Source organism: Selaginella moellendorffii, unplaced genomic scaffold (genome assembly GCF_000143415.4).
Source record: "Selaginella moellendorffii unplaced genomic scaffold, v1.0 SELMOscaffold_7, whole genome shotgun sequence".
NCBI classification, from domain to species: Eukaryota; Viridiplantae; Streptophyta; class Lycopodiopsida; order Selaginellales; family Selaginellaceae; genus Selaginella; species Selaginella moellendorffii.
Window position 1 is genome coordinate 2,631,667 of NW_003314268.1, and position 14,810 is coordinate 2,646,476.

At 48.8% G+C, this 14,810-nt stretch overlaps 3 protein-coding genes and 1 long non-coding RNA gene across 4 annotated transcripts; 2 read left to right on the plus strand and 2 right to left on the minus strand.

Moving 5' to 3' along the window:
* Positions 1 to 2,923: 2,923 nt before the first annotated feature.
* On the minus strand, positions 2,924 to 3,274 carry LOC112345067. The gene is made up of 2 exons (XR_002991936.1): positions 3,091 to 3,274; positions 2,924 to 3,034 (listed from the first exon to the last, which is right to left on the minus strand). It is a non-coding gene; the product is annotated as an uncharacterized LOC112345067 (long non-coding RNA).
* Positions 3,275 to 7,289: 4,015 nt separating this feature from the next.
* Positions 7,290 to 9,431, plus strand: LOC9652506 (serine carboxypeptidase-like 50). Its single transcript, XM_002966277.2, has 8 exons — positions 7,290 to 7,427; positions 7,721 to 8,013; positions 8,078 to 8,375; positions 8,446 to 8,549; positions 8,614 to 8,731; positions 8,788 to 8,910; positions 8,959 to 9,216; positions 9,307 to 9,431. Exons 1-8 carry the CDS (start codon positions 7,290 to 7,292, stop codon positions 9,388 to 9,390), a joined length of 1,416 nt encoding a protein of 471 aa, XP_002966323.2. The 3' UTR covers positions 9,391 to 9,431.
* Positions 9,432 to 9,478: 47 nt separating this feature from the next.
* Positions 9,479 to 12,386, plus strand: LOC9652507 (chaperonin CPN60-2, mitochondrial). The gene is made up of 18 exons (XM_002966278.2): positions 9,479 to 9,587; positions 9,659 to 9,677; positions 9,733 to 9,864; positions 9,935 to 10,094; positions 10,152 to 10,327; positions 10,388 to 10,483; positions 10,540 to 10,644; positions 10,698 to 10,784; positions 10,833 to 10,922; positions 10,970 to 11,050; positions 11,106 to 11,174; positions 11,235 to 11,312; positions 11,362 to 11,457; positions 11,518 to 11,617; positions 11,674 to 11,777; positions 11,843 to 11,948; positions 12,011 to 12,089; positions 12,145 to 12,386. Exons 1-18 carry the CDS (start codon positions 9,559 to 9,561, stop codon positions 12,248 to 12,250), a joined length of 1,713 nt encoding a protein of 570 aa, XP_002966324.2. The 5' UTR covers positions 9,479 to 9,558; the 3' UTR covers positions 12,251 to 12,386.
* A 518-nt stretch (positions 12,387 to 12,904) lies between these two features.
* Positions 12,905 to 14,363, minus strand: LOC9652508 (40S ribosomal protein Sa-2). The gene is made up of 5 exons (XM_002966636.2): positions 14,203 to 14,363; positions 13,893 to 14,155; positions 13,614 to 13,811; positions 13,216 to 13,489; positions 12,905 to 13,140 (listed from the first exon to the last, which is right to left on the minus strand). Exons 1-5 carry the CDS (start codon positions 14,318 to 14,320, stop codon positions 13,049 to 13,051), a joined length of 945 nt encoding a protein of 314 aa, XP_002966682.2. The 5' UTR covers positions 14,321 to 14,363; the 3' UTR covers positions 12,905 to 13,048.
* Between the last annotated feature and the right edge of the window lie 447 nt (positions 14,364 to 14,810).

The following is a 14,810-nucleotide window of genomic DNA, read 5'->3' on the forward strand; positions in this document are numbered from 1 at the left end:
CAAATTTTGTGTTTATGTTTCTTGCTTTTCCCTCTTCTTCCTTGGGTGCAGTGTGCTGTCCCAGTTCGAGCTGTTCGAAGGCCACGCATGAACGTTGGAAGGCAAGCTTTCTCTGGAATCCTGCTTTTGCAGATTCGACATGAGCACGTAGAGCGCCGAGTCCCATGGTTCCATCTCCAAGAGTTTCTCTGCGGCACGATGCAGCATCGATGTTCTTGCCGCTGCCATGAACTTTGCAAGCGCTGATCAAGCTCTTCCACGCGAGGAAATGCGGCTGGAAGGGCATCACCAGCAGCAGACCTTCGGCCTCGGCAACCAGCCCGGCTCGTCCCAGCACTGCCATCGCCTGGAAGTGAATCACATGGAGAAATGCTGTACTCGGCCACCATAGATCGAAAGTAGTTGAGTGCCACTCGGAGCTTCCGCAAGTCAGGAGAATCGCCTGGAAACTTATCTCGTTTCTCGTCTCGCCCTCCATCGCCATGCTGTCAAAAACTCAGCGTGGCCATTCTGTGCGCAGCCATGGATCATCGCGTTCCGCGGCACAATGGAGAAGATGTTCCCAGCCTGCAAGAGATTCCCCCTTTGAGTGCTCGCGGCAATCCAGCTCGCTGTGTCTCTCACCAGCATGGCCGCGAAGAGCTCCCGCGCTGGACGAGGGCAATTGCTCTGGATGTAAGCTCCCAGCGTGTTTCACGCGACGCTATCATGCTGTGGCATTTGGTCGAACAAGATGGCACCCGTGCAAAGCAATTGACGCCACCATTGCCGTCTAAGCGACGTGATCGCGCTGTGGCATCCGTGCAAACATCTTCATGGCTTCTTCGAGGTGGCCGTGGTTGGAGTAGGCCAAGATCATGTCAGTCCACACCACGTCGCCGGGGAGGTCGATCGAAGAAAATGCGAGCTTCTTCGAGCTGGTTTCTCTCGGCCAGTGTTGTGATATTGTCGACCACGATGCAACGTTCTTCTGTGGCACATTTTACTGAAAAACTCCTTGGCTGTTTCATTATGCTCAAGCTGGGGGACAAGAACAGTTCATCCCAGCTCGTTGGTTTCGGGGATTCCCATAAACAAACGTAGCGCGTCGTTAACAAGACCTTTTCTTGCATACCCAGTAACCATAACAGCCCAAGAAACTATGTTGTGTTCTAGCATTCCATCAAAGACCCTTGATCCATATGCCCGTTATAAGCATATACTGTAATTAGAGAGTTCCAGAAAACTACATCCCATTCTGGAACCTCATCAAACAATGCTCGGCATTCCTCCAAGTTTCCACGGTTTTCACAGGCCGTCATAAAAATCATCCATGCAGAAACATCCCTTTGTGGCATCTGATCAAATGGCTCTATTTTGCTTCCTCAAGATACCCACTTTGGGCATAAGCGCCAAACAGCAAGTTCCAGGAGAATCTGTTGGGCTCGTGGATGCTGATAAACACCTGCCAATGCTCGATCCGCGCGCTCATAGAGTTGGATGAGAAGATTTGCGAGGTACCTGCTGGATTAGTGGTGGGTGCTCCCAAGGATGAGCGCGTGGCGCCTTGACGCAATTCGATGCAAGCTGTGAGAAGTTGCGCGTAGTATGCGCGCTGCTCTAGATCGGCCACCCGTGGTGAGGCGGGGGGACTACTGTCCGACCAGCAGGACCGGGCAGCACTGACTGCCGCGTTCTAGAGGCTTGAATCAGTACGTCTGCGTGGTAGTACAGGTGTTTCCCTGGATAGAGCTTTGATTTTTCAATGCCACTTTTTCTTCATCTCTCTCCTATTTAAAGGCGCTTTCAAAGAACAAGCCAAACTTTGCAAAACAATCCCTGAGAGGAAACTATCGATCACAGAGCCGCCATACCAGCGCCGTCCTCGAGGGCATCGGTGGCAGGGAGCGCCTTTGCAACATGGCGAGAACCGAAAACAACACCAAGCAAGCCTATGAAACAAAGAGTTCAACTTTGTTCTAGTATATTCGAGAGAAGTGATTTGATCTGTGAGGCCGCTTGTATTTTTATAGCTCGAGGCAGCATACAATGCTTGAGTGGCCCCTCTTGGGACGGCATCTCTTTGTCCTTTAAAAGTTAGTCGAGGAAGTCGTTCCGTGTTTGTCAATTCCTTTTCTCTTCTGTAATGCTGGGACATAGAACAACACAGGAAGTGAAGCTGTGAATCCAGATGAGTAAAGACAACATTTCTAGTTTTTTCACAGTTTATATAATATATGAACTCATGCATCACCACGCGCTAGATTTCACTGCCACTGGGAAGAACAAAAATCCAAATAAATAGTTGGATCTTAACGATCTTTAGAACAGAAATGTGTGTTTCATTTCATTCTCGATCGAGAGAGGTTATACGTGGTTGGGGTATGTAATTGCTAAACTTTGTCTTGGACAAATTTGTCTCCACTACTGCGTCATATTTCCATCTTGTTGCTTTTCCAATTTCATTGACAAAAATATATTTAATATTATATATAATATAAATTTGAGTCTAGATTATATGAAAAAAGTTCCTATATATTAAAAGTCCATACGTTGCAGAAAACGCACCATGTTTATCATTGACAGTCTCAGGGCACCAAACACGTGAATAGACTCCAAAACATCTTCGTTCACCTTTTCATGATTCGAGATTCGTTCCCGTGGTTCTTCGAGGCAATTCTTCAGTGGAGGCCGCCACCCTCGATGGCAGCTGTTGTCATACCCGTACCAATTGCATTGCGCGCAGCGAAATCCATCCCTCTGAAGCAGCGATGCGCCATCGCCTTGGTGATCCTCCCGACCTCCACTCCCACCGCTAGGTGTGCCTGGGCCTGGTTTTGACGCTCCAATCGAGTCTTATTGCTTGCCGATCATTGGAGCAATCGACTGGAAGTCGAGGGACTTGGAGGAAGGAGCAAGGGCAGATTCAGACATTTTATATCAAGGCTTGGACAATTTATATTTTATTGCTGGAACTCATGCAATGCCATGCAGCATCGCACGATACAGAAAACACGTCATCAGTGTCTTTATTCTTGTTTCCAGACCCTTGGCACTGCAGAACGATGAAATCAAAGGCAATTACGATGCTGATTCTTAACTTGGCCTTACCCCGTGAAACTAGAGGTTTCAGTTGCGCCAGCAGCGATTGTTGCGCCAGCTCCAACCCCTCTGGCAACGGTGGCAACTGTTGTCATACCAATACCACCCCGACTGGCAGCGCTGGGCAGCAGCCTTTGCGATTCCTCCCACGTCCACGCCCATGGCCAGCATCGTCACAAATATGGCGAGTGCCAAAAACAACACGAAGAAAGCCTTGTTCTCCATGCTTTGCTGCTTGTTCTATTAGAGAGAAGTGGTTTGATCTGTGAGGCAGGAGGGGCTCATATTTATAGCTCGAGCCAGCACACAATGCTAGAGAGAGTTGTCGTGGGACGGCATTGCGTAGTCCTTATCTAATTTGGTTCCGTGTTTGAGAATTTCTTCTCGTTTCTATAATATCTCTCCAACCCTTCAAATGAGGATCACAAATCGCCATGCTAGTTGAATATGGGACGGTTGAGATCATGTTAGATCGACGGCTTCGATTAATTAATACGACAGCCAAGATTTTACACACTGTACGGCTCAAATTGGTCCAGAAAGTTTTAAATGCACGGTCTAGATTGTACAAGAATGACTACTATTCTTCTATTTGTACGAAAATACCATTCGTTTACCGTACACATTAAGTACTTAGCTTTCAGACACTTTAATGCCCTAAGAAAGGGGAAGTAAGCAAGCGCGAGTGTTCTCTGGTAAGCAAGCGAGTTTGAGCTGAAATACTGCGACTTTCTCTGGTAAGCTTGATCTCTGACTATGGCTCGCAAAATCTCCACGCCACCGCCCCCGCCGCCTCATCGGGAGCACGCGAGGAGGACGCCGCCGCCCAAACCATCGCCAAAGAGGGCACCGACAACTTCATCTCCGCCACCAAAGAGGTCTCCACCGGCGCCAGCCAAGAGGCACACAGAGGGACATCACTCACCAGCAAAGCCACCACCGAGTTCTCCTGAGCATCATGGAGCTGGACATCCACCACCGAGCTCTCCTGAGCATCATGGAGCTGGACATCCACCGCCGAGCTCTCCGCCCACCAAGGAACATCCAGCAGCAGAGCCAAACAGGCACCATGGACATCGACGAGCTGGTGATGGAGCTGCTACAGGGCCGCCACCTTCTTCTTCGCCGCCCAACAAGGCCGACACTGTAACCTGGCGACCAAGGAGGGCCGGGCCGTCATCGCCACCACCTTCGAGCATAATGTGGAACCCAAGGTCGCCATCGCCACCACCTTCAAGCATAACGTGGAACCCAAGGCCGCCATCGCCACCACCTTCGAGCATAACGTGGCAACCAAGGCCCCTTGGCTTGGACACCTCTCCGCCTACGGCGTCGTCAGCACCATCTTCAGCAGCAGCAGCAGCTGCAGCTGCATTCGTGGCATCACCTGGTGTGCTCGCGGCAGGCATCGTTATGCTCCTGCTCGCACTGGTAGCTATCGTCACTGGAGTCTGGATACTCTTGAAGAGGAGAAGGAACAAGGTGCACGACCACGACGACATCCTGGTGGAGTATGGCCATCAGCCTAGCGGTGGCAACAGCGGCAGCAGCAGCAACCAGCGGGAGCACCTCATTACCAAAGTGGAGCCTCGACCATCATCGCAGTTGAATGCCGGCAGGAAGAAGGCGGCTGCTGACCCCCTAATTCGCGAGCTCCTGAGGCCACCAAGGCGGCTGCCACCGTCTGCTCTTCCCGCTGGTGCTCGCCACAAGTCTGCATCCGGAAACGATCCACTCTTTCGTGCTGCTGATCCAGTGCATGGCCAGCAGGGAAGCCGGGGAAACGTCATGATGGAGGATCCTCTCGTCGTCTTTCCTGCGTATGAAGTTGACGAGCAGCCAAGGCTGTTCTCAGCCACTCCGGAGGATGATCCACTCTTCTCGACTGGTGGCTACTCTCATCATCCAGCAGGCGAGAAAATGGCTGCAAACGAGCTCCCAGTGTGCATATCATCCCGATGCGACCGGGTTCCAGAGCAGTTTCATGGCCGGGAACAAGGACGAAAGGTGGCGGATCGTTCTGGCACCGTGTTCGATCCTGGAGATGTCGCAGCACTGGCAAAGAAGCGGGCTGAGATGGAGAAACAGATGCAGAAGTTCATCATGATGGAGCCCCGCATCCGGCCTTTTTTCCACAGGTTAGTAGTTTCTGCACTTGAGCTGACTGATGAAGCTGAATCGATCAGGAAGCGCGATGTGGAGAACAGCCCCGAGATCACGAGCGACGAGAACCTCGTCCGGAAGTTGACAGCCAATGATCCCAAGCGGGTCAAGAGTGATTTGGAGGTGGAGCCATCTGCTCCGGGGCACGCTTCTCTGACAGGTGAAAACGCCGACCAGGTACGAGCCTTTCTGTATCCTGGTGAATTCTTCCACCTCCGAGAGAGACAGGGAACTTGACGAGGTACGTTTCTTCAAAGGCAATCTCTATAGATGCTACTCTTTGATTGCAGGCACTGCAAGAGACAAAACATAAGAACAAGTGAAAAACAAATAGAATGAAGAGCGAAAGCTCGTCATTTATCTGGCTTTCTCTTCAGTCCCTTCTATGTGCTTGAGTAAGTCACAGGAAGGTCTTCCTGGCCTTTCATCGGGGTACAAAAGTTTAGGAGGAGCCATCGATCATCGATATACAATATCCAGGATGATCACAAACTGATTTTGTTAATTTTTATTCTGTTTTTATGAAATCTAAACTATCGATTCTTGAGTCGGTGATAATATTATTGCACTAATAGATATTAGACAACACCAGCATTCGTACGGTGGTTTTCTCATGCAACTGAAATCAAATTTCACGGTGGTTTTGGTCGCGGAATGGCCATTTTGATGCGGTGTTTGTCATCGATGATGTTCTCCCTCGCGTGACTCCCAGATTGTAGGAAGAGCCAAAGGGATGTACATTCCACCAACACCAACATCACAACCGGTTTGTTCTTGACATTCGTGGCTGTGTTCAAGGATGGGACGATGAGCATGCGCAGGCAACAGCATATTTTTTGAGCTCTCTATGACATGATCCTAGGTGGCAGTAGTGCCACCTCACTGTCTCTTGTATTCTAGCTATCCTTGAGTCATCCTTGCCCATTGTAGCTTTTGCATATCTCTTCAATCTTCAATGAAGATTGCAATAATTGCAGGCATTTTCGGCAATCTTGCTATTTAGTGTTAACTGATCATGTCAAAATTGAACGAGCCAAAAATGTATCTGTATCTCCGAAGTCCCTCTTCTAGCTCAAACTCAAAGTTTGATAGAACCAAGTCAGTAAAGAACTCTGGAGCATAATATTAGGAGTATATTACGCTGCAAGAATAGTGGTAAATTCTACATCGTCTCTTCTCACTGGGAGGCTGTTGACAATCTTTTGGGCAATCCAGCACCCAAACAGGTTGATCATGCAGCAGTAGTGATCCGTGACAGGACCAGAAAGTGGTCTATGCTTCAGCCATCCAATGGGAGGTATTGCCCGTTTAAAATTAATTAATTAATTATTATTTTCTGATATTAAATCTTGTTAAAGTTATAAATATTTGCAGACTATCCTCCTCTCTATTGCCATTATTTCGAGCTTTTGGGTTATATTATTATCATATAACTTTCTAAAGTTTCCTTAATCTTAGATTTGCAGGAAGTAATCTCTATTCGTGGTATTTAATAATTTTTTTTAGCTTTACCAATTTTTACTGTCGTTTCATTCTCATTTGCTGCCTAAAAGTTTTCCCAAAACCTTTAAAATTTTATTGTAGTTTTATTATTAAGCTCCTGGTTTTAGTACTGTTAAAGATCATACTTTTAATACTTAAAAGCCATTCCAGCATTCATTTAAGTAGTGTCTATTCTGTGATTTTTAGTTTGAATACAAACCATATTTATAAGCTGGTAGAAATTTAAATAGATAAGGCTGAATGTCAAATACCTTGCAGGAATTATTCTCATCCAATGAGCCTAACCCTATCTCTTAACCTAGAGAGGACTGCCATGGAATGCAGAAATAGAGTGGAAAAATCCACAGGTCAAACATTATAAACTACTTTGTGGCTTGATTATCATCAGCAGGGATGAAGGATGCTTTCTTCATGGAAGAAATCATTTACTTAAGCAAAGAACCAGTAAAGATTCGATTTCAAATAAAGAATTTAGGGTTCTTCCGGGGCTTCGATCGACGGGGCACACGTCGCTTGCCCCCGGCGCGGGCGATCGCGTCGCAATGCAGTTCGCCAGCGGCAGCAGCGCTGCGAGCAGTCCCAGATTCAACGTCCCGTTTCGAGAGATCAGGCTGCCAACGCCGAATCGGGGTCCCTCTTCTTGCTTTCGAACCACTGTTCGAAGCAAAGCTCGCAGGATCGTACGTATGGCCGCTGATTTCTTCTATCTTTGCCTTATTTGAGAATCTCCTCTCTCATTGGGATCGTTCCTTTAGTTCCTGCTTTGCTTTATCCTTCGTTAGTGAATTTCTTTTCCTTTTTTCTTTTCTTCTTCCTTCAAGCAAAAGCTGGGTGTTGATGGAAGTTGCTTGTGATCGAAGTATTATGGCCTGCGACCAGGTTTAGCTCATGAAAAAAAAAAAAACAGAGAGAAGAAATCATAAGATAGAAATTTCTCACCTGCATTTGCCAACTTTTCTCTGTGGTTTTTCAGGTCCAGACTTCCATAACCAATGAAATCCACGCTGCCGAGTATGAATTCCCAGACGAGGCTTTGCCAACCGACTCCGGCTATCTCCCCATTGACGAGTCGAGCGAGTCTCGCCTCTTTTACGTTTACTACGAAGCAAGCAAGCCAGACACCGAGCTGGAAATCTCACCGATTATGGTGTGGCTCAACGGCGGACCCGGTTGCTCCAGCTTAATCGGTTGCTTCTACGAGCTCGGCCCATGGATTGTCCAAGAGAACTTCAGCTTGCAAAAAAATCCAGGAGCGTGGAACCGAAGGTATTGTAGATTTTTGTTTTCGAAGTGGCTGAAAGTTTCGTTTTGAACACCTTTTTCCTTCCAGGTGTGGGATTTTGTTTGTAGACAATCCAATTGGGACTGGCTTCAGTATTGCAACGTCGGAGCTCGAGGTTCCAAGGTGCCAGGAAACGGTAGCTCTTCATTTGCACAACGCGCTGTCGACTTTCATGGAGCAAAAGAGCTTTACAAAGCGTCCATTGGTTCTTGCTGGAGAGAGCTACGCGGGGAAGTACTTGCCGGCTCTCGCTCACCATATTCTGACCAGGAAGAACGGGAATGGTCTGAGCTCTCAGCTCTCTGGAGTTGCCATTGGAAACGGGTTGATACATCCAAGAACACAGGTATGAAAAAGCTAATATGCTTTGAAACGTTTTCTTCCTCTCTCACTCTTTTCGGCTTTCGGCCTTGCAGGTGCAAATGCACGCCGAAGTTGCCTTTTGTTTTGGGCTTTTAGACAAGCAGCAAAGCCAATACGTTCAAGAGCTCGCTCGAGAAGTCGTCGAGCTTATTGATAGGTTGAAAGAATTTTTCTTTTGGTTTGTGTTTCATATCCCCTCTGAGCTGAACTTTTTTATTCAGGGAAGATTGGTTAGCTGCACACGACCAGAGAACTTACCTTTGCAAGTGGATTGAAACAACGAGCGGCATTCCGACGCTTTTGGATGTAAGACGCTCCTCGAGATACCATCGCCGAGAGGTAAAAAATCACAGGATTTCCTGTCCCAGTTTCGAGATTATAAAACTTGGACGCAGGATGGAACCGACTATCTGGCAGAGTTTCTGAATCTACCGCACGTAAGAACGAGCCTCAAAGTGGATCCGACCGCTCTAAACTTCGCGTGCTGCCGTAAATCGGTGAAACTTCTCATGGCAGAGGTAAGTTCTCCAAGAAGAAACAGAGACAAACATGGAATGGCTTTGCAGGACACCATGAAGAGCACGAAGTGGATGCTGGAGACGGTCCTAAAGAAGGGGCTGCCAGTGCTGCTCTACCAGGGAGTTTACGATGCCAAGGACGGTGCCGCATCCTCGGAAGCTTGGATGCGCTCCCTCAACTGGGAATACGTAGACAGGTTTTGGAAATCGCCCAGAGAGATCTGGAAAGTCATGGGAGACAAAGCGGGCTACTGGAGGCAAGGCCGGAATCTCACACACGTTGTCATCGCTGGAGCCGGACATGAGGTAGGAGTGGCAAGAACTTTACTTGATCTTTGCGATCTTCGCAAGAAAAAGAGGATTTTTTTCTCACAGAAAATGTGGTCCAATTCGCAGGTTCCAGCGGATCAACCAGTGTGCTCTCGCGCCATGATAGAAACATGGATGGCCGGATTAGCGTGCTGGAAAGCAAAGTTATAGCGCAAATGTCTTGTTTTGAAATTTAAGGACGCGGGGTTATTTACAGTGGGGCTTTATCAAGGACACCGGCTAGGGTTTTAGGATCTAGAAGTTTCGCCGTAGGGTTTTAGAGATTTTGAGCTAGGGTTCTTCGTCGTTGTTGTCTCGGTCGCTCCTCGCCTGCCAAGGATGTTCCGCGCAGTCGCTTCGAGCCTGAGGTAAATGATCGTGTCGTAGATTGCTGTTCTTAGCGGCGCTGACGCTCTTGCCTTTTGTTCGAGGATTTCAGGAGGCATGGCCGACTTCAGGTAAAAAGTTTTGGCGCTGTGGGGTTTTGTGGCGCTGATTGTGGAGGCATTGCAGGAGGTGAGCAGGGCGCAATGGGTGAGGAGATACTCCGCCAAGGAAATCAAGTTTGGAGTGGAGGCTAGGGCTCTTATGCTCCAGGGCGTGGAGCAGCTCGCTGATGCCGTCAAAGTAACCATGGGTCCCAAGGTATTCTATCCATCGCCTTTTTCCAATGAACAACAAACTAAGATCGCTCTTTTTCTTTTTCCCTTTGCAGGGGCGAAACGTTGTGATCGATCAAGGCTTTGGTTCTCCCAAGGTTACCAAGGATGGTGTGACTGTTGCCAAGAGCATCGACTTCAAGGACAAGCTGAAGAACGTTGGTGCTAGCCTCGTGAAACAAGTCGCCAACGCTACCAACGATGTGGCAGGAGATGGTACTTCTTCCTCTAGTTTCTTTCTTTTCTCTTTTCTTAACTGTATCTGGTGTGTAGGAACTACTTGCGCAACTGTGCTTGCTCGCGCAATTTTTGCAGAGGGTTGTAAGTCTGTGGCGGCTGGAATGAATGCCATGGACTTGCGCCGTGGTATCAGCTCCGCTGTGGAATCCGTGGTGGAAAATCTGAAGAGCAAGGCGAAGATGATCAGCACATCAGAGGAGATTGCTCAGGTCTGAGCAGCCTTTTCTGTATTGAGTTTTATGCTTACGTTACTTTTTCGGTGCGTGCAGGTCGGTACCATTTCGGCAAATGGTGACAGGGAAATCGGTGACCTGATTGCTAGAGCCATGGAGAAGGTCGGCAAAGATGGTGTCATCACAGTATCGGTAAGCTGGGTCATTTATGGTTTTTATCGACAAACTTCTGACGAGAGAAACAACAGGATGGCAAGACCTTGCACAACGAGCTAGAGGTTGTGGAGGGTATGAAGTTGGACAGGGGATACATTTCCCCCTATTTCATTAACAACGCTAAGACACAGAAATGCGTAATGTCCTCGTTTGCTTGTGTATTACTAGCGTAACAAGTGCTTCTGTGCAGGAACTTGAAAATCCAGTTATTCTGATTCACGACAAGAAGATCTCTACTGTCAGTGCCATCATGCCTGTTTTGGAGCTTGTCGTGAAGGTAGGCTGTTACGATGTGTGATAGGAAGAAAGCTTACGTTAAATGCAGGAACAAAGACCACTTCTCATTGTGGCAGAGGACGTTGACGGCGAGGCTCTGGCAACTCTGATTGTCAACAAACTCCGAGGTGGTTTTAAGGTACGCAATCCTCTCAAAAGACAATTTCACTGACGATAAATATACAGTGCTGCGCCATCAAAGCCCCTGGATTTGGAGACAACAGAAAATCGTGTCTGCAGGATCTTGCCGTGCTCACGGGCGGTCAGGTAGAGATCGTTTATGGCTTGCAGCGTGATGAATCCTTGAATGTCTTCTGTTTAGCTTGTCAGCGAAGATGTAGGTATCAAGCTTGAGAAGGTTGATCGTTCCATGCTTGGTTCAGCAAAGAAGGTTAGCAACTATTTCGTTTTATGTTCTTGCAACTCCTCTCTGACATGGAAGAGATGATAGGTTACAATCTCGAAAGACGACAGCATTGTCCTGGATGGCCTTGGCGATAAGAAGGAAATCGAGGAGAGATGCGAACAGGTAACGCACTTAGCTCAGAGGGAAGAGATACCTGACGCCGTTATTGCAGATCAGAGAAGCTGTGAAGTCTAGCACATCAGACTATGACAAGGAAAAGCTCCAAGAAAGGCTGGCCAAGCTCTCTGGAGGTGTAGCCGTCTTGAAGGTATGTACACCAAAGACTTTTGTGGCAGCGTTTTTATTATTGTTTCGCGCGCGAGCGTAGATTGGAGGAGGTAGTGAAGCGGAAGTCGGTGAAAAGAAGGATCGGGTGACCGATGCGCTGAATGCTACAAAGGCTGCAGTGGAGGAGGGAATCGTGCCAGGTAATTGATTCGCTCTCGTAAACGTTTTTCCCGACTGACACGCACGGTCTTTGAAGGTGGTGGAGTCGCTCTTCTCTACGCGTCTCGCGATCTTGACAAGCTGGAGACGCCCAACTTCGACCAGAAAGTGGGAGTCCAAATCATCCAGAGCGCTCTAAAGGTACGGCGCGGTGACACTTTTTTAGTTGCTTTTGCGTGGCCACTACAATGTTCTCTTTCTGATAGATGCCCACGTATACAATTGCTGCCAACGCCGGAGTGGAGGGAGCGGTCGTTGTAGGCAAGCTATGGGAGCAGAATGACTACAACTTGGGCTACGACGCGGCGAAAGGTGCGACGAGGCGAAACCTGGCTTTGTGAAAGAATCTGACGATCGTTCTTGGTTTGTGCCAGGTGAATACGTAGACATGGTAAAGGCCGGGATTATTGACCCCGTGAAGGTGTTGAGAACTGCTCTGGGTGACGCCGCCAGGTAAGAAGAGAAGAAACGAGCGTGAGGATCGCTCACAAATTCTTTTATATTGCAGTGTTTCTTCGTTGCTGACAACAACAGAGGCTGTGGTGTATGATCTTCCAAAGGAGGAGAAGGCCGCGGCTGGAGGAGGCATGGGTGGGCATGATTTGGATTACTAGGAGACCACTTCTTTCCGTTAGAAAAGAGGGAATAACCAACACAGATTTTAAGAGACCAAGGACGAAAGAGAGGAGAGTTTTAGGAGACAACGTTTGCAATTTTGATTATAGTTTAATAGCCCGCCTTTATCCCGTGTTGGCACGACTCAGTCTAGGATAGTGGTCTCTTGGAAGTTTCTTTGGTTGTTTCGTGATCACAGCCTAGGGGTCAAAGATCGCATCTATATAATGGACGCTAGTCCAGAAGAGCTCTGCAGTTCCAGATCGTGTTTTCGTTCTTCAAAGAGTTTCAGATTTCATCCAGAAAATCTCTCAGAGTTCCAATCCAGAAAAGCTCATCACTCGAAGTGTTCCAGGAGATAGTTCCAGATTTCTGGTAGTCGTTTTTCGATCATCAACAAGAAGTTCCAAGATGTTTGGCGAGGGGCTGCTTGTTCTTGGGGCGATCCAAGCTCTGCTCGTCTTCGTGACGCTGCTCTCTTCCAGTCTCCTCCCCTTGCCCCAGAGCCTCCAGCACCGATACAAGATGCTCGATCATTCCAAGTCTCTCAAGCCCTCCTTGTCCAGGGTCATGTCCAGCGCAGGACTTCCTCAGCTCTTCAGCCCCCGGTCCAAGCGATTCGCTCAAGAGGACATGTAAAAAGCATAGAATCCTAGCGTTTGAAGCTCTCTAGATTTATTCTCTGTTTTTGGTTCACCTCACAACACGAAAAAGCAAAGTTGAAAGAGTAAATTGCTCCCAGGCTTTCATTCTTTCCATACAAAACTTGATGTTACTCTGGTTTCTAAAAGCTTGGCTCAGTACATTGGTGTTGTCTCAGACCAGCCAGTCGCGGCCGGAGTGCTCTCCCATCCAGCAGCCGCAACTGGAGCAGCGGCCGCGTCCCAACCTGGTGCGTTTGCAAAGTTTTAGAGCACAAACTGACTAGCAACAAAACCAAAGAAAAGCAAAGAAAGTTGCGAACCTTGTGCGGCAGCAGGGGGAGGAGCTGCTGCAGCCCATTCTGGAGCAGCGACAGTAGCAGCAGTAGCAGGATCAACAGGAACAGCTGCGGGTGCAGCGGTCGCTTCCCAGGTAGCCTCTGCGGCAGCACCGTCCCAGGCCGCCTCCGGCACGGACGCGGTCGAGTAAGGCAGTGGCGCAGTCGAAAACTCGTTGTACTCCTGCGGAACAATCGCGGCTTCCTCGCCCTCCCGGTCCTTGGTCTCATCGGGCTCCCGGTAGAAAAACAAGTCCACCTACGAAAGGAATAGCCAAACAAGTGTGTAAGTTACAGCAAAAACCACGAGCACGAACAAGTGTAGGTGACAGCGAAAAAACCACCAGCAAGAACAAGAGATGAGCGAAGAAAATAGATCTTACCATGACATCCCACTTCTGGCTGGGAGCGATGGTGCCGCGCATCTGGAGCACCATCCGAGCGAGCATCCAAAACAAGCACCCAATGCTGTGCTTCCCCTTGTTGTTGGCCGGGATAGCAATGTCCACGTACTTCATGGGCGAGTCCGTGTCGCAGAAGGCGATCACAGGGATGTTTCCAAGCGCGGCCTCCTTAATCGGCTGGAAGAACACACACACACAAAACAAAAGAAGGAAACCAATGAGGAAAAAAGTCGTGCTAGATCGAGCGAGCAAACTTACCTGGTGATCTGTGCGCGGATCCGTGAGAATGAGGAGGCGAGGCTCCGAGAAGGAGTTCTGGAGCTGATTGGTGAAAGTTCCAGGGGTGTGCCTCCCGGCGATGGCCTGCGCGCCAGTGTACTGCGCAAACTTGAGCACCGCGCGCTGCCCGTAAGGCCTGGCCGACTGCACGATGATATCGTGGGGGTTCTCGATGCCCACAATCACGCGGGCCGCGAGCTGGAGCTTCTCCCACGTCTTCCCGACATTGATGATGAAGATGCCTGTGGCACCACAAAGCTAAGATCGCGAGAAGCGACTAGGATCTTACCGTCGGAGCGGCGCTTCCAGACGTAGCGCTCCATCTGGAAATCGCAGTTCTTGGTGCCCAGATGCACTGCCGAGGCCAGCATCATCTGGATGTCGGCTTCCTTCGGCGAGAGCGCCATTTCGCTGGAGACCTCAACCCTAGCGGCTGGTTTAGGGTTGTAGGGATTAAGGCGAACTCTGTGGGCCGCCGGATCTGGCCAATCGGCACCGTCGGATGGAAGGTAACCTGAAAAAGTTTATACATCCTTGTTTAACCCTCTTTGGAGAGGGTTTCAGACGTTTTCTTAGAAATCAATACGCTATTTTCCTTGAAGGCGTGATATAGTCTCGTAAAGGAATACACCACACAATGCAATCAGTTCTCATCTTTGGCAGCTCTTACGTTGCTGGTGGCAATAGTTGTTTGTTATTTCTGATACTAATTCCTTTCCAAGGAAGCTTGTCTCACGATGAATCCTGGCCGAAGTCCTTCCTTCTTTCTTGCTTTCATTATTGTCCAAAAGAAAAGAAGTTCATGGAGTGCTTTCCTTTGCTCTTGCTCCTAGCGGTCTCTCTGGCTTTTGGTTTCACGCATGCAACTCAAATCGAAGGGCTGGAGCTCTACTTCCA